Raw genomic sequence first — 19,134 nt, 5'->3', positions numbered from 1 at the left:
TCCCTTCAAGGCCCGAGAGCTCACCTCCTCCAGGAGGCCTTCCCAGACTGAGCCCCTTCCTTCCTCTCCCCCTCGTCCCCCCTCCATCCCCCCGTCTTACCTCCTTCCCTTCCCCACAGCACCTGTATATATGTATTTATGTTTGTACATATTTATTACTCCATTTATTTAACTTGTACATATCTATTCTATTTATTTATTTTGTTAGTATGTTTGGTTTTGTTCTCTGTCTCCCCCTTTTAGACTGTGAGCCCGCTGTTGGGTAGGGACTGTCTCTATATGTTGCCAATTTGTACTTCCCAAGCGCTTAGTACAGTGCTCTGCACATAGTAAGCGCTCAGTAAATACGATTGATGATGATGATGAGGTTATTTCGGCACACAGTAAGCGCTCAATACGATTGAATGAATGAATGAATGGGAGGGACGACCCTTGCGCTTAGAACAGTGCTTTGCACATAGTAAGCGCTTAATAAATGCCATCATTATTATTATTATTGACCCGAGGGCTTCTCCCAGGCCTGCTTTTCCGTGGTTTCGCCCGTTTCCAGTCAGGTTATCTCGGCCTTCAGACTGGATTACTTCCCCACTGTGGTCAAGCTGAGGTGGAGGCCGCCCCTCTCCCACAATCCTCCGCGGGCGGGCCCCATCTTGGCATCTAGGCCTGAGGCCTGGGCGGGGCTGAGGCGGCCCGGGGCAGATAAAAAGAACCACTTCCGAGAAAGAAGGCGGGGTGTGGGGTCCACGTTATTGACGAGTTGTACTTTCCAAGCGCTTAGTTGAGGGTTCAGCACCCAGGAAACGTTCAATAAATAGGAATGAATGAACATGGCGGGGCTGGGCGCGGGAGTGGGCCGGATGTGGCGTCACGGCGCCGGGCCGCCCCGCCATTGCTTGTCGCCGTTGGCGGGAGCGGGAAGGAGGTTTGGATTACCCGCGGGCCGACCTGTCGTCTGGGCCTGGCCCTGAGCCTACACCGGAGCCGAAGGACTTTGGCCACCCAAAGGGAGAGGAAGACAGAAACGGACAGATAAAGAAGAGAGGGAGATAAAAAGAAAGAGAGACACAGAGACCCCCCAAGCCCCCCACCCATCCTCAGCGTTGCCGCCATGCATGTGATAAAGCGAGGTGAGGGGCTGCAGGCCGGGGGACGGGCACCGCACCGGGTATTCATTCATCCAGCAGTATTTATTGGGCGCTTACTGTCTGCGTATCTATTCTATTTATTTACATATCTATTCTTTTAGACTGTGAGCCCACTGTTGGGTAGGGACTGTCTCTATATGTTGCCAATTTGTACTTCCCAAGCGCTTAGTACGGTGCTCTGCACATAGTAAGCGCTCAATAAATACGATTGATGATGATGATGATGATCTATTCTATTTTGTTAATATCTTTTGTTTGTCTGGGAGGCCTTCCCAGACTGAGCCCCTTCCTCTCCCCCTCATCCCCCTATCCATCCCCCTCATCTTACCTCCTTCCCTTCCCCACAGCACCTGTATATATGTATATATGTTTGTACTTATTTATTACTCTATTTAATTACTCTATTTATTTTATTACTCTTTATTTTACTTGTATATATCTATTCTGTTTATTTTATTTTGTTAGTATGTTTGGTTTTGTTCCCTGTCTCCCCCTTTTAGACTGTGAGCCCACTGTTGGGTAGGGACCGTCTCTATATGTTGCCAACTTGTACCTCCCAAGCGCTTAGTATAGTGTTCTGCACACAGTAAGCGCTCAATAAATACGATTGATTGATTGATTTTGTTCTCTGTCTCCCCCTTCTAGACTGTGAGCCCACTGTTGGGTAGGGACCGTCTCAGTATGTTGCCAACTTGGACTTCCCAAGCGCTTAGTACAGTTCTCCGCACACAGTAAACGCTCAGTAAATACGATTGATTGATTGCAGAGCTAATCAAAGTACGATTGATTGATTGCTAAGCGCCTTTGAAGTACAATTCGGCTCCAGATACAGTCCCTACCCACCAACGGGGTCACAAGTGTGAAAGGGGGAGGCAGACAACAAAAAAATAGACAGGCATCAGTAGCATCAAAAGAGATCAATAGAATTTTAGATTTGTTCATTCATTCAGTTGCATTTTTGAGCGCTTACTTTGTGCAGAGCACTGTGCAAAGTACACAGTTCGGCACCAGAGTCCCTACCCACCAACGGGGTCACACAACGAAACAAGCAAGTAGACAGGCATTAATAGCATCAAAATAGATCAATAGAATTTTAGATTTATTCATTCAGTCAAATTTATTGAGCGCTTACTGTGTGCAGAGCGCTGTGCTAGGCGCTTGGGAAGTACAATTCGGCACCAAGGCCCCTACCCACCAACGGAGTCACAGTGTAAAAGGGGGAGACAAACAACAAAACAAGTAGACAGGCATGAATAGCATCAAAATAGATGAATGGGATTTTGGATTCATTCATTCAGTCGCATTTATTGAGCGCTTACTGTGTGCAGAGCGCTGGACTAAGTGCTTGGAAAGTCCAGTTCGGCAACAGATAGAGACCATCCCTACCCAACAACGGGCTCACAGTCTAGAAGGGGGAGGCAGACAACAAAACAAGTAGGTGTCAACACCATCAACATAGAGCTATAGCTATATACACATCATTAATAAAATGAACAGAGCAATAAATATGAACATATATACACAACTGCTATGGGGAGGGGAAGGGGGTAGGGCTGGGGGCGATGGGGAGGGAAGGAGGAGCAGAGGAAAAGGGGGGCTCAGTCTGGGAAGGCCTCCTGGAGGAGGTGAGCTCCCAGGAGGGCTTTGAAGGGGGGAAGGGAGTTTGGCGGATGTGAGGAGGGAGGGTAGCGGGTTTCCCGCGCGGGAGAGCAGCAGGAGGCGCTTACTCAAGTGCCCAGCGCTCTGTAAGCGCTCAATAAGCCTGCTTTGGTGTCTGTCTCCCCCCTTCGAGCCCGTTGTTGCTGAATTGTCCTTTCTAAGCGCGCAGTACAGTGCTCCACACCCAGGAAGCGCTCAATAAATACGATTGAATAAATGAATAAACAAGGGTTGAGGGACTGACTCAGCAGAGAGAGGAAGCCAGCAGGGTGGGGGCTGCTGACCCCACCCCCCACCCCAAGTGCCCTTTCCCCACCCGGACGGTCAGTCGGTCAATCAGCCTCTGGTATTTACTGAGCGCCCTCCGCTTTTGGCGCGTAGCGCTTAGCCCGGCTGTTCCGGCGGATGGATTGAGCGATGTGTAGAAGGAGGAGGCGCGGAGTCTGCCCTCAGGGACCTTACGGTCAATCAGGGGTATTTATTGAGCAATTACAGTGTGCAGAGCACTGTGCCGAGCGCTTAGGAGAGCACAGTACAATAGAATTAGCGGGCACGTCCCCGGCTCACGACGGCCTTTGAGTCAAGAGGGTCGCTTTCCCAGCGGCGGGTGGGGAGGGGGGCGGTTCCCTGCGACTCGCACCTTAAATCATAATCAATCAATCAATCAATCGTATTTATTGAGCGCTCACTGTGTGCAGAGCACTGTACTAAACGCTTGGGAAGTACAAGTCGGCAACACATAGAGACAGTCCCCACCCAGCAGCGGGCTCACAGTCTAGAAGGGGGAGACAGAGAACAAAACCAAACATACTAACAAAATAAAATGAATAGATATGTACAAGTAAGATAAATAAATAGAGTAATATGTACAAACATATATACATATATACAGGTGCTCTGGGGAAGGGAAGGAGGTAAGATGGGGGTATGGAGAGGGGGACTAGGGGGAGAGGAAGGAAGGGGCTCAGTCTGGGCATTTGTTAAACGCTTAATATGTGCCAAGCACTGTTTCAAGCCCTGGGGTAGTTATTCAGTCGTATTTACTGAGCACTTACTGTGTACAGAGCACTGTACTAAGCACTTGGGAAGTACAAGTTGGCAACATATAGAGACGGTCCCTACCCAACAGCGGGCTCATCAGGTTGGACACAGCCCCTGTCCCACCTGAGGTTCGCCGTCTTAATCCCCGTTTTGCAGATGAGATAACGGAGTCACAGAGAATAATAGTAATGATGACGGTATTTGTGTGCTTACTATATTTATTTTACTTGTACATATCTATTCTATTTTATTTTGTTAGTATGTTTGGTTTTGTTCTCTGTCTCCCCCTTTTAGACTGTGAGCCCACTGTTGGGTAGGGACTGTCTCTATATGTTGCCAACTTGTACTTCCCAAGCGCTTAGTACAGTGCTCTGCACACAGTAAGTGCTCAATAAATACGATTGATGATGATGATGATATGCAAAGCACTGTTCTAAGCGCTGGGATTGATATAAGGTAATCAGGTTGCCCCATGTGGGGCTCACAGTCTTAATCCCCATTTTACAGATGAGGTAACTGAGGCACAGAGAAGTTAAGTGACTTGTCCAAGGTCACACAGCAGACAAGTGGTGGAGCAGAGATTAGAACCCACGACCTTTGACTCCCAAGCCCGTGCTTTTGCCACTAGGCCATCCTGCTTCACACTAGTGCTTAGTACAATTCCTGGCACATAGTAAGCACTTAACAAATGCTATTATTATTATCATGATTATTATTCCTACTATTCCTTCCCTCCCAACATTTGTTCTGACGACTTTGACATCTGTCTACATGTTTTGTTTTGTTGTCTGTCTCCCCCTTCTAGACTGTGAACCCGTTGTTGGGTAGGCACCGTCTTTATATGTTGGCAACTTGTACTTCCCAAGCGCTTAGTACAGTGCTCTGCACACAGTAAGCGCGCAATAAATAAGATTGAATGAATGAATCGCCCCCTCCGGGCCGGGGGTTGCAAGAAAATCAGACCAGGGGTCGGGAGATGGACCCCCTCTAGAAATTGCCCCAGGGCGTGGGTGGCTTCCCCTCTTTCTGAGCCCATTGGACCAGGATTCCGTTTGTAGGAAAACCGGGACAGGCTTTTAGGGAGGTTCCGGCCAGTTTTCATGCCCAAGCCAGATCCCCTCTCCCAGCACATGCCCTCACATTTTTTGTGCACAAAATACTTCAATCCTCCCGCCTTTGCAGGAGGTCAGATCAGTTAGTCACTAGGTGGTAATTGAGTGCTTACAATGTGAAGAGCACTGTACTAAACGCTGGGGAGAGTTCAATACAACAGAGTTGGTAGATTAAATCGCTGCCCATAGGGAGCAGGTGTTTAGCAGTCCCCAGTTTGGAGTTCCTTCATTTGGCTTCCCTTCAGCCCAGCTATTGTGTAATCAGCTCTCCTCACCCACTGAAGTTTGGGCTCTTTGATAATAATAATAATGGTATTTTTTAAGTGCTTACTATGTGCAATGCACTGTTCTAAGCGCTGAGGGATACAAGGTGATTAGATTGTCCCACGTGAAGCTCACAGTCTTAATCCCCATTTTCCAGATGAGGTAACTGAGACACAGAGAAATGAAGTGAATTGCCCAAAGTCACATAGCCAGTAAATGGCGGAGCCGGGATTAGAACCCATGACCTCTGACTCCCAAGACCGTGCTCTTTCCAGTGAGCCACACTACTTCTCTGATCCTTCCGAGCTCCCCTTTGTACTGTATCTCCTGACTCTACTTGCTCAGCCATTCCCCTGGAATTACCCCTCATACTTTGCCAGACAACAGCCCTCCCGATCTTTCAAAACCCTTCTGAATACCCATCTCCTGTAGGAGACATTTTGTCTTTTATGGTATTTGTTAAGCACTGCACTAAGAGCTGGGGTAGATACAAGATAATCAGGTTGGACACAGTCCGTGTCCTACTTGGGGCTCACAGTCTTAATCCCCATTTTACAGGTGAGGTGATTTAGGCCCCAAGAAGTGAAGTGACTCACCCAAGGTCACCCAGCAGACAACTGACAGAGTCCAGGACTTTTTGACTCCCAGATTCATAATCTATCCACTTAGACCACACTGCTTCCCAACAGCCACCCTCTGCACTACTTTATTTATGCGTATTTAACTATCCTTCCATTCTCCTGTCAAGCAATTGCTCTTTCACTTGCTTCCATTATGTGTTAAGTTCCACCCCTTATCTCTTAATTATGGTATATTGGCTCAATGGAAAGAGCACGGGCTTTGGAGTCAGAGAGGTCATGGGTTCAAATCTCAGCTCTGCCAATTGTCAGCTGTGTGACTTTGGGCAAGTCACTTAACTTCTCTGTGTTTCCATTACCTTATCCATAAATTGGAGAATGAGATTGTGAACCCCATTTGGGACAGGGACTCTGTCCAACCTGATTTGCTTGTATCCATCCCAGTGCTTAGAATAGTGCCTGCCACAAAGTAAGTGCTTAACAAATGCCATAATTATTGTTATTTTTATAGGAAAGTACACAATAATTGTTCTGATGTTAGTAAGGAACATTCACAAGGACTCATGAACATGCTTAGTTCTTCAAAAGTCTCTTTGGTCATCTATGGTACTTAAATTTGTGGATCACACTGTTCTAGATTAGGCCTGTAAGTTGCAAATTAATTTCAACAGCCCTTGAAAATGATTTTAACATGCTCTCTCTTGGACTTGGACAACTGGGAATATATGAAGAATTTCACAGGAAAAGAAAAAGTAAAGTTGGGTAGCACTTCACTCACTGGAGCATTCTCAAATCCTGAGGTTTGAATGTTTAAATTGGGTGTTTTTTACACCTCCTTTAGGTGGTTGGGAACCATATCGGAGCGTGAGGTTTGAACACATTATTCTGAGTTTCTCCAGGGGTTCATTTTGTGTGTGTGTGTGTGTGTGTGTGTGTGTGTGTGTGTGTGTGTGTGTGTGTGTGTGTGTGTGTGTGTGTGTAAGTAACCTTATGCTAAAAATGAATGCATAGGTTGTTATATTCATTCTCTTTTTTACTGCATTTGAAGAACTTTGGAGCCTTGGATGGTGTAGAATTCAGTGGCCCATTTCTTGCTCTAAAGAAGATACTGATACATATGGTGTAATGGGAAGAGCCTGGGTCTGGGAATTAAGAATGCTGGGTTTTTGTCTTGGCTCTGTCCCTGGTCTACTCTGCAACTTCAGCCAAATCACTTAACCTCTAGAAGCCTCAGTTTCCTCATCTGAAAATGGGGGTAATAATAGCCTCCTACTTGCCTACTTCACAGGTATGTTGTGAGGATAAAATAAGGTTATTGATATGAAAGCATCTTAGGATATTTGAAAATGCTGAAAAATTCAGGATGGTGTTCAACTGACTCTTAAAAAAGAAGTTTACATCCCAAGAGCAATTAAGAATAGCAGAAGTGTTAGCAGAAACTTGTTAATTTACAAACTGATGGTTTTACAAGTCATCAGAAGTTTCATTCTCAGTTTTTCTCAGATTGCTGAATTTCCCGTCTGTTAGCCTTCAGGGCAAGATTTAGAGCTTATTTTAAAATCAGGGTTTAGAAGACAATCTAGCAGTTTTTCTCCTGGCTTCTAACATTTGGTGGTGTGTGGCTCTAGAAACATAAGCATTGGCGTGCACAGTATTTCTCCATTACTGATCAGTATTAATGTTTAGCACAGTCCTACCATCCTGGCTACATAGTCTGAATTACGGAGCTAACGAAAACGAATAAAATCAATCTTTTCTATAGGCTTGAACAAGTAGTCATTTAAAAGTCCTTAAGCATCAATATACCTTTGAAGAACTGAGTGAAGACCAGCAGAAATTTAGTAGAACGATCTCAAGTGTCGCTTAAACTTTGAGCTAAGGGGATGGGTGCGTTTCCCTGAAACAGTTGCCGTATCAAGTCTTAATGCAAAGTGTATGATTGATTTTTTGCAGATGGCCGCCAGGAGCGGGTTATGTTTGACAAAATCACTTCTCGGATCCAGAAGCTCTGCTATGGTCTTAACATGGACTTCGTTGATCCAGTAAGCAACTCTTTTTTTTTTAATGGCATTTATTAAGCGCTTACTATGTGCAAAGCACTGGGGAGGTTACAAGGTGATCAGGTTGTCCCACGGGGGGCGGCTCACAATCTTAATCCCAAATTTCCAAATGAGGTAACTGAGACACAGAGGAGTTAAGTGACTTGCCCAAAGTCACACAGCTGACAAGTGGCAGAGCTGGGATTTGAACCCATGACCTCTGACTCCAAAGCCCGTGCTCTTTCCACTGAGCCACGCTACCTTCTCTGAATAGGATCAAAGACTTCACAGAGCAGTTATTTTTATTCAAATTCACTTTTCTTTCCCCAGAACCCTAGGTTTTTGGAATTTTCTGGAATAAAACCCTTGGGTTTACAGCTTAAAATTTTTTCCCCAGTCAAGGTTTCCCTTGATGGTAGAGATGGGCCTCTGCTTAGGGAGTTCCCCTACTCCCTTCTAGAGGGTGGAGTTCAGAATAACATGGTGTTAATGGCTTCAGTTTGACATAAGTACCAATTCTCCACAGTGTGTTTGAACAATTGAGGGCCCAGATTGATCATTTTTATCAGGACTAGACAGCAGCTACTGAATCATTCTATCAGTGATATCAATCAGTACAGCGCCTAGTGTGTGCAGAACACTGAACGAACACTGCGGAGAGTAGCAGACACTAAAATAAGGTACAGGTAGGAATATAAAGAGAGGTGATAATTGGGGTATTGGTCAAACGCTTACTAATGTGCCAAGCGCTGTACTCAGCACTGGGGTAAATACAAGATAGGTCCCATGTGGGGCTTACAGGCTAAGTAGGAGGGGAACAGGTACACGAATGTGTACTTAAGTGATTGCTTAGATAATGTGGAAGGGTGGAAGTGGCAGTTGGGTGAGAAGAAGATTGAACAGAGAAGCAGTGTGACCTAGTGGATAGAGAGTGAGCCTGGGAGTCAGAAAGACCTGGGTTCTAATCTTGGCTCCACCACTTGTCTGCTGTGTGACCTTGGACTAGTCACTTCACTTTTCTGTGCCTCACTTCCCTCATCTGTAAAATGGGGATTAAGACTGTGAGCCCCATGTGGGACAGGGACTGGTTGTCCAGCCCAATTATCTTGTATCTACCCCAGCACTTAGAACAGTGCCTGACATAGTAAGCGCTTAACAAATACCACAACTGTTATTATTATTGTATGACACATCCCTAATCATTAACCTCCGGAATACTGATCTGGGTGGACCATTGGTCTGACCGAGGAATTACATCTCGTTTCTTACCATCTACACTATTGGTGCCTAATCACATGATTGTGAGCCATCATGGTCAGCTTCCCTCATGCTCCTTAAAAAAATTCCTCTCTCTAAAAATGTAAAGCTCTGGGGCAGTGCATTTTTTCAGAGGAGGTCATCTTTATTGGATCTTATGTAGGCCCTGGATTCTTAATCACTTTTGAGAAAGAGAGAAAATAACCTGTGACTTTTTTCCCTCCAGGCTCAGATCACCATGAAAGTAATCCAGGGTTTATACAGCGGGGTCACCACGGTGGAACTAGATACGCTGGCTGCTGAAACAGCTGCGACCCTGACTACTAAGTATCCAGACTATGCCATCCTAGCAGCGAGGATTGCTGTCTCTAATTTGCACAAAGAAACAAAGAAAGTGTTCAGTGGTGAGTTGGAGTTGGGGGCAGAAAGTCCACTATGCTCTGCTCAAGAATCAGTCAGTCAATCAATGAGATAGGGGTACTGAGAGAACCGGTGGGTAGTCAGGATGGAGTTTTCTTGTGTTTTGAAGTACCTTAGCTGCCTCTCATTGGGGTGGGGGGGGTGTGTGTCTGTGTGTGTGTGCGTGCGTGTCCCTGTCCGTCCGTCCGTCTGGTGTATCTGTTCAATACCCATTTTCCTTCTCTAGACTGAGCCTCTGGGATAGGACTGTATCATCCCTGGCTATCTTGCATCTACCCCAGGGCTTAGTACGGTGCTTGGCATATAGTGCTTAACAAGTACTTTATTATCGTCATTACTGTCATCACTATCATGGTCTTGTCCACTTCCCAACCCCAGAGCATTGAATGGTCTGGGGGGGTTTTCTGTTTTAATCCATTGATTTTAGCTAGAACCACGTTCTGTTTCCCCATATACACATTCAGTGTTAACTCTCACCTAATATTAATATTATCTAGTGTGCTGATAAGTCTCAATTTCCTCTTCCCCCTTAGATAAGATGAGGGCAGTGGGGCACGGGAGCATTGAGTAGTCACACAACAGGTTAGTGGTGTCACCAAAAGTAGAAATCACAAGTCCCTGAGTTTACAGTCTGTTCCAGTTATCGATTTTAAAATAACCAGTCTGAAATTACAAGTCTTCCCTTTTCTCCTTTTTAAAAATGACCCAAGTGCCCTTTTCTAGCCCTCTGAGAGTTTTCAACATAATGTGTTGTAGTTTCATAACATCCACCAGTTTCTTAAGTGCCCTAGAACACATGTCACCAGGGGCCTCCAGTTTTTTTAAAAAATATCCTTTTACTGTTCCTCCGACTTTCTATTCTTTTGAGATAAATTTGCCCAGGTCAGCTAATTTTTGTGGAGAAAGAAACAATAAAAATGTAAAAGGGTAGGAAAGGAAACATTAAAATACAAATCAACAAATGGGGTTTATTGAACACCTACCAAGTGCTAAGCACTGTACTAAGTGCTTGGGAGAATAGGTCGTGAGCTCCCTGTGGGACAGGGACTGTGTCGGACCTGCTTAACTTGTGTCTACCCCAGTGCTTAGAACAGTGCTTGACACATACAGTTTAACAAATGCCACAGTAATAAAAATAATAATCCCACAGTAGCAAGACACATTCCCTTCCTGGCCTTAAAGAATTTGCAATCTAATGGATACGGACTGACAAAAATTATTTACAAATGGGAGCGGAAGGGGGAAGAATAAAGATAAATAGCAAGGAGTAGTACAAAAATGAAATGACTGAATTCCCAGGATGAAATAGTTGAATAAATAACTGACTAGAAATAAATAAAAACATACACATGAGCATAAGCATTAAAGGGTAGGTGTTGGCTTGTTGGGACTTGGGTGTTCTGAATTAATGGGGGCAGGAAACCTTTTCTTTTTAGACTGCTGTTTGCAGATTTGAACTACAGGGCTTTATTTACTACTTCTCTGAAATGTATTTTTCAGATGTGATGGAAGATCTCTACAACTACATAAATCCTCATAACGGCAAACACTCGCCTATGGTCGCAAAGACAACACTGGACATTGTGTTGGCAAATAAAGATGTAGGTAAAACTCCTGGACCCAGGTTTTAAGGAGGCCTTTGTTAAAAATAACCCTTTCGGGCCCCAAGTTGTGCTCTCTTGTGCTCAGTGGCATTTCATGTGCAAATTGTTAAAATAAAAAATGAACCCCAACCTTCCATTTTATCTTCTCAGAGTTAAGCGCCATCACCATTTATTCATTGAAAATCTTTCTTTGTTATTTGTTAAGTGCTTATTTGTTATTTGTTAAAGTGCTTACTATATGCCAGCCACTGTATAAAGTGCTGGAATAGAAACAAGCTAATCAGATTGGACACAGTCCTTGTCTTCCATGGGGCTCGCAGTCTTAACCCCTATTTTACAGATGAGGTAAACGAGGCCCGGAGAAGTGAAGTGATTTGTCCAAGGTCACACAGCAGACAAGTGACGGAGCCAGAGTTAGAACTCAAGTCCTTCTGACTCGCAAGCCGGTCGGGGCTCTGTCCTCTAGGCTACTCTGCTTTGCAGTCCTTACGGGCAAGGTACCCTACAGGTCATCTAGAAGACACAATCCCTGCCTTCTTGACGCTTAACACTTAAAAGTCAAGAAGCGATAGAATAGTGTGAATATTTAATTTTTTAAGTCATGTGAAGTCATCTGGTTAATTGTGGGCCAAGTAATATAATGGTTTCATCTAACTGCTCTTTTTTCTCCAGCGCCTCAACTCTGCCATTATCTATGACCGAGACTTCTCTTATAACTACTTTGGCTTTAAGGTAAAGATTGGGGTGTGTGAATGCAAAGACGTTGACAGCACTTTTGTAGTTTTTTTAATGGTATTTGTTAAACGCTTACTATGTACCCAAAATAGTACTGAAGTCTGGATGGATGGATTGAGTAGATATAAACTAATTAGTTTAGATACAGTCCATGTCGGGCTCACAGTCTTAGTCCGCGTAATCCCCATGTGAAGTAACTGAGGCATAGAGAAGTTAAATGACTTGCCTAAGGTCACATGGCAGACAAGTGGCAGAACCTGGATTAGAACCCAAGTCCTCCAACTCCCAAGCCTGTGCTTTTTCCACTAGGCCACACTCTTTGCCTTCTTTCTTCCTGTGCAAGAGTAGATACTGGGAATATTTAGAAAATGGTACAGTAGACGCTCTTGTCCTGGATGTGGGTCATCTGTTTTTTTCTTAGTGCTGCTTTAGGTGACTTCTGAATGGGACGTGTTATTACAGAATTTATCATCGATGCCCTGAGTTGCTTATGGAGTTTGTTTTAGTATTTTTTTTTAGTTTAGTTTTTTTTTTTCATTTTTCTCCTGTGACTTGAAACCTACTCGTTTGTTCCCCAAAATAGAATGCAACAGCCAACAGTGAAATTGCAACGAGTATTTTAAAATACATTTGGGGAATAGTTTATAATAGTAGTAATAACATTTAAGAAGTGCTTAAGATCTGAGAAACATTATGCTGATGAGAGATTGATTCGGAAACATTCCCGTGACCCACTGAGTCCTAACAATCTGAAGGGAAATGTAAGGAAGGTCACAGATGCTCAGGGAAGGAATGGAGAGGGTGGATTTAATTTAGACAAAAAAAAACCCACCCCACTAACAACAACAGTAAAAACTGAATATTGCTTTTGGGAGGGCAGAAGACTTTGAGCTCCTCCCCGCACCAGGTAGAACACTGGGAGTTGCAGCGGTTTGGTGAAAGAGTCCGACTGGTTTACTGCAGCAGCCTCCTTTCTGATCTTCCATCCTCCTGTCTCTCCCCACTTCAATCTATACTTCACGCTGCTGACCGGATCGTCTTTGTGCAGAAATGCTCTGGGCATGTTACTCCCCTCCTCAAAAATCTCTTGTGGCTACCAATCAACCTACGCATCAAGCAGAAACTCCTCACTCTCGGCTTCAAGTGTCTCCATCACCTCGCCCCCTCCTACCTCACCTCCCTTCTCTCCTTCTCCCGCCCAGCCCACACCCTCCGCTCCTCTGCCAATAACCTCCTCACTGTGCCTCGTTCTCGCCTGTCCTGCCGTCGACCCCTGGCCCACATCCTCCCCCTGGCCTGGAATGCCTTCCCTCCCCACATCCGCCAAGCTAGCTCTCTTCCTCCCTTCAGAGCCCTACTGAGAGCTCACCTCCTCCAGGAGGCCTTCTCAGAGTGAGCTCCCTTCTTCCTCTCCCCCTCCACCCCCTCCCCATTCCCCCGCCTTACCTCCTCACCCTCCCCACAGCACCTGTATATATGTATATGTTTGTACGTATTGATTACTCTATTTTACTTGTACATATTTATTCTATTTATTTTATTTTGTTAATGTGTTTTGTTTTGTTGTCTGTCTCCTCCGTCTAGACTGTAAGCCCGCTGTTGGATAGGGACCGTCTTTATATGTTGCCAACTTGTACTTCCCAAGCGCTTAGTATAGTGCTCTGCACACAGTAAGCGCTCAATAAATACGATTGAAAGAATGAATGAATGAAAAGAGTGGTTCTATCAGGTGGGCAGATGGTTTTTGTGCACCCTGTCTCCAATTCAGTTGCATTTTTTTAGCACTGACTGTCTGCAGAGCACTGTACTAAGCGCTTGGGAAATTACAATATAGCAAGAGACCATCCCTGCCTACGACGAGCTCACAGTCTAAAGGCTGGGGAGACACACATCAATACAGATAAATAAAATGACAGATATATATGTAAGTGCTGTGGGGTGGGAGATAGGAGAAGAGCAAAGGGAGCAAGTCAGGGCCATGCAGAAGGGAGTGGGAGACAGGAAAAGTGGGGCTTAGTCTGGGAAGGCCTCTTGGAGGAAATGTGCCTCCAGCAAGGCTTTGAAGGGGGGATGAGTAATTGGCAATTCCAAGCTTCCCAGTGCTGAACGATAAACAAGCTTCCCAACTTAGATCAGTGACTAGGTTGCCATTTTCAATCATTACCAGCTTTGGGGATAACAGTAGGGATAACAAATTCCTTAAATTGCACATGCAATTTTCACAGGTGTGAAAAGTGTTACCAGCAAAAGCCTGGAGATAAGAGCCCTATAAAAAAGGGCCAGAGTTTATCCCAGCACTCTAATTTCCTCCAGTTGACAAGAAGACAATCCATCTTTGATTATTACTAGCCAGGGAGGGGAGTCTTTGCCACACCCCCTCCTCCATGGTGGCAAGTGGGGAGGAAAAGGGGTGGGCCACTCTCACCTCCGAATCCCAATTTCATGGGGATTTCCACTGCAGTTTTCTTTAAAAAAAAAATTAACCAGGGTCTGCCTTATTTCAAAAGGTTGGTCTTTTGATGCGTGGCTTGTTGAGGGAAAATTGGAGCGACTTATGAGGGCTGCTTTGGTTTTCTCTCTTTCAGACCCTGGAGCGCTCCTACTTGCTGAAGATCAATGGAAAAGGTAACTAAAGGCAGCCCTGTGCTTGTGATGAGTTTGTATTTGTGCTGTATTACTGTCATTACCTCGACCTTGCTCAAGGGTGGGAAAAGTTCCGTCATTGCTCTCTGACTTACCGTTTTATGAGTAACTGGAGATTAGAGTGATTTTTCGTGGGATTCAAAAGGTTCTGGACATGCCTGTTATAAAGAAACCAATTCACGTATCCATGGGGGAAGAATCAATTCCCCACCCATATTGTCTCTCTTCTTTGCTGGGCTAGCCCAATCTTGACCAAGGACCAGAGAGGTGATGGGATATGTGTAGGAGCTATGCAAAGGTAGACCCTCTGGTAGTGCTTTGGTTGTTATTAATAGTAGTAATAATAATTATAATAGTGGTAGTTAGATGCTTACTATGCACCAAGCACTGTTTATTCATTCATTCAGTCGTATTGAGCGCTTACTGTGTGCAGAGCACTGTACTAAGCGCTTGGGAAGTACAAGTTGGCAACATATAGAGACGGTCCCTACCCAACAGCGGGCTCACAGTCTAGAAGGGGGAGACAGACAACAAAACATATTAACAAAATAAAATAAATAGAATAAATATGTACAAGTAAAATAAATAGAGTAATAAATATGTACAAACACATATACATATATACAAGTGTCCTGTACATATACATATGTCCTACGTGGGGCTCACTCTTCTAAGCACTAGGTTAGAGACACGATAATCAGGTCAGACACAATCCCTGTCCCATATGGGGTTCAGACTAAAGAGAAGGGAGAGCAGGTATTGAGTCCCCATTTCACAGATGAGGAAACCAAGGCCCAGAGATGTTAAATGACTTGCCCAAGGTCACCTGACTCCCATGCCCACCCTCTTTCCACTAGGCAATGCTGTTCTTTCAGTGTAGGACCAAAATGGCGAAAAGCATCCGGAAATGTGGCTACATTTGCTCTTTACTCCAGACAAATGTTTGAGACCATCCTCCGATGTCCTCTGAATTTTTTCTTATGTCCTTATACCATGTCTTTCCTTTTAAACAAAAGTAGGTGCCCCAAATGTGCTTCAGTTGTATGATACGTCTTGCTAGAATCACTGTCTTGTTCTTGCCTTCAGTTGCCGAGCGACCTCAGCATATGCTAATGAGAGTCGCTGTGGGGATTCATGAAGAGGATATTGACGCTGCGATTGAGACTTACAACCTTCTGTCTGAGAGGTGGTTCACCCATGCCTCCCCTACGCTCTTCAATGCTGGCACCAACCGTCCACAGCTCTCCAGGTATCTCAGATTGACCCCTTGTCTCCTACCCCCCCCAGGGGCTCCTGGCTAGGAGACTTAACCCGTGACCCGAGGAAACCATTCATTCACTCTGCACTATGTACTCTGCACTGTACTATGTACAGTGCTCTGCACATAGTAAGCGCTCGATAAATACGATTGATTGATTGATTGATTCACTCCGTCATATTTATTGAGCGCTTACTGTGTGCAACGCACTGAACTGAGCGCTTGGGAGTTTACAGTATTACAACAGGCAGACACATTGCTTGTCCATGGATTTCTCCAGGAATGATCCCAACAGAATGGAAACAGTTTGGCCAGTCATGCAAAGATCACCTGAGGTCCTTGAACTATCGCCAGAAGGCTGAGGCAGTGGCAGGTTGGCATTCAGAGCATATCCATCAGGGCTGTAGGGGAGTTGCTAGGTTCCGAACTTCTGGGAGATGAGAGGTCAGCGTGGCCTAGTGGATAGAACTTGGGCCCGGGAGTCAGAAAGACCTGGGTTTTAATTCTGGCTTTGCCACTTGTCTGCTGTGTGACCTTGGACAAGTCACTTCACTTCTTGGCCTCAGTTACCTCAGCTGTCAGATGGGGATTGAAACTGTGAGCCCCATGTGGGACAGGGGCTATGTTCCACCTTTCATTCATTCATTCAGTCGTATTTATTGAGCGCTTACTGTGTGCAGAGCACTGTACTAAGGGCTTGGAAAGTACAATGGGCAAGTTACTTCACTTCTCTGTGCCTCAGTTACCTCATCCGTAAAAATAGAGATTAAGACTGTGAGCCCCATGTGGGACAACCTGATCACCTTGTAACCTCCCCAGCGCTTAGAACAGTGCTTTGCACATAGTAAGCGCTTAACAAATGCCATCATTATTATTATTACAATTCGGCAACAGACAGTCCCTACCCAACAACAGGCTCACAGTCTAGAACAACAAAACAAGTAGACAGGCATCAATAGGATCATTATAAATAAATGGAATTATAGATATATACACATTAATAAAATAAGAATAATAAATATGTATATACAAAAGTGCTGCAGGGAGTGGTTTGAGCAGAGGGAGGGACAGTGCTTGGTGTGTAGTATGTGCTTAGTGAGCTCGTTGTGGACAGGGGTTGTCTCTATTGCTGTATTGTACTTTCCAAGCGCTTAGTACATTGCTGTGCACACAGTAAGTGCTCCATAAATACAACTGAATGAATGAATGTTATGAAGCCAAGAAATGGCCAGTGAACTAAGCCACAGGACATAGGGGATTTCTGGTCCAAGTATTTCTTAGATTGGGGATCGACGGCCTCTTTGTGCAGTAGAGCCAAGCAAAATGAAGCCTGTGAGCCTTTGACGCCCAAAAACCAACTGTACAGTTGAAACACACATAGTATAATTTACTTTGTGGTGAATCTAATGGTTTTCAACGGCTCACCCTCTGCCGCCCAGTGCCCACTTGGTGGGGGCTGGAGCAGATTAACATCCCCAGTGTCCTGGCTCGGGCCTGTTTGGTTTCGTGGGGCTCCCACGTGACGACATGGTTGTGCTGTAAATGGGGCATTGTGATGATGTCATTGCCCTGCAGGGCTGCGTCACAGCGAAAGTTGCAGGTACCATGAGGGAGAGGGGAAGGAAGGGGAGCAGGACTGAAGGAAGGGAAAATAAATAATAATAATGATAATTGTGGTATTTGTTAGGCACTTACTCTATGCCAGCCCTTGTGCTAAGCTCTGGGGTGGATACAAACTAATCAGGTTAGACACAGTCCATGTCCCACATAAGGCTCAGTCCTAGTCCCCATTTTCAAGATGAGGTAACTGAGACTCAGGGAAGTGAAGTGGGTTGCCCAAGGTCACAGAGCAGACAAGTGAGAAGCAACGTGGCTCAGTGGAAAGAGCACAGGCTTTGGATTCCGAGGTCATGGGTTCACATCCCGGCTCTGCCAATTGCCAGCTGTGTGACTTTGGGCGAGTCACTTCACTTCTCTGAGCCTCAGTTCCCTCATCTGTAAAATGGGGATGAAGACCGTGAGCCCCCCGTGGGACAACCTGATCACCTTGTAACCTCCCCAGCGCATAGAACAGTGCTTTGCACACAGTAAGTGCTTAATAAATGCTATCAAAAAAAAAAAAGTGGCAGAGCTGGGATTAGGGTTCAGGTCCTCTGATTTCCAGGCCTATGATCTATGTGCTGGGTCAAGCCTCTTCTCTAAGGGAAGAGAGGGGATGGAAAAGGAGGGGTGATGGATCAGGCCAGTGGTGGGGGAGGTTAGTCTGTTCCTTTGCCTGTCCCTCTAATCTGCTTCCCGGCATGAAATGGCCATGTCCACCAGCCGGGCATAGGCAGCAGTGATGCGGCCTGTTTCTCACCATCTGGACCCATTGGCAGCGGACGGGAGCCCCTCTCTTGGGGCCTGCAGAAGCATCTCTGAGGCAGGTGGGTGCAGCTCCTTCCAGCTTGGAGCGGGTTTGGGCTGCACTGGTTTCCTGGGGCTTTCTGCTGCTAGCCCCCTTTCTGTCCTGACCCCTTAGAGCTGCTAACCTGCTTCCACAGCAGGTGGGAATTCCCCTCTGCAAAGGAATGGGAAGACCCTCCTCCACCCCTGGGTGGGACAGGGCTAGGCTTCCCTCGTCTAAACAGCCCAGGCTGAGCCGTCTTGAGTGGCCCCGAGGGTTGGCCCCCACCTGCCCCTCCTGGTGGAGACCGCAGACAGGCCGGACATTGCTGATATCCCTCTCGTCCCCCCCCTCATCCATGGGCTGGTTGGAGCCCACCTGACTGGGACCCTCTGCTCCTGCTTTTAGATAAGTTGTGGCAGTGCTTCATTCATTCAGTCGTATTTATTGAGTGCTTACTGTGTGCAGAGCACTGTACTAAGCGCTTGGGAAGTACAAGTTGGCAACATAGAGAGACAGTCCCTACCCAACAGCGGGCTCACAGTCTAGAAGGGGGAGACGGAGAACAAAACAAAATGAATAGAATAAATATGTACAAATAAAATAAATAAATAAGTAGAGTAATAAATTCATACAAACATATATACATATATACAGGTGCTGTGGGGAGGGGAAGGAGGTAAGGCGGGGGGATGGGGAGGGGGAGAGGAAGGAGGGGGCTCAGTCTGGGAAGGCCTCCTGGAGAAGGTGAGCTCTCAGTAGGGCTTTGAAGGGAGGAAGAGAGCTAGCTTGGCAGAGGGAGGGCATTCCAGGCCAGGGGGATAACGTGGGCCAGGGGTCGACGGCGGGACAGGCGAGAACGAGGCACGGTGAGGAGATTAGCGGCAGAGGAGCGGAGGGTGTGGGCTGGGCTGTAGAAGGAGAGAAGGGAGGTGAGGTAGGAGGGGGCGAGGTGATGGAGAGCCTTGAAGCCGAGGGTGAGGAGTTCTCAGT

The 19,134-nt window shown here is 45.9% G+C and overlaps 1 protein-coding gene across 1 annotated transcript in view; it reads left to right on the top strand.

Moving 5' to 3' along the window:
• Positions 1–902: 902 nt before the first annotated feature.
• The window catches only part of RRM1 (ribonucleotide reductase catalytic subunit M1), a 33,694-nt gene continuing 15,462 nt past the window's right edge, over positions 903–19,134 (top strand). The window contains exons 1-7 of the mRNA XM_038767887.1: positions 903–1,127; positions 7,753–7,841; positions 9,322–9,499; positions 11,016–11,116; positions 11,792–11,851; positions 14,440–14,479; positions 15,584–15,746. Coding sequence (XP_038623815.1) covers positions 1,109–1,127; positions 7,753–7,841; positions 9,322–9,499; positions 11,016–11,116; positions 11,792–11,851; positions 14,440–14,479; positions 15,584–15,746 — 650 coding nt within the window. The 5' untranslated portion in view covers positions 903–1,108. The remainder of the gene's footprint in view (positions 1,128–7,752; positions 7,842–9,321; positions 9,500–11,015; positions 11,117–11,791; positions 11,852–14,439; positions 14,480–15,583; positions 15,747–19,134) is intronic.

Source organism: Tachyglossus aculeatus, chromosome 2 (assembly GCF_015852505.1).
Source record: "Tachyglossus aculeatus isolate mTacAcu1 chromosome 2, mTacAcu1.pri, whole genome shotgun sequence".
Taxonomy (NCBI): domain Eukaryota; kingdom Metazoa; phylum Chordata; class Mammalia; order Monotremata; family Tachyglossidae; genus Tachyglossus; species Tachyglossus aculeatus.
This window is presented reverse-complemented; position numbering and strand designations above follow the sequence as displayed.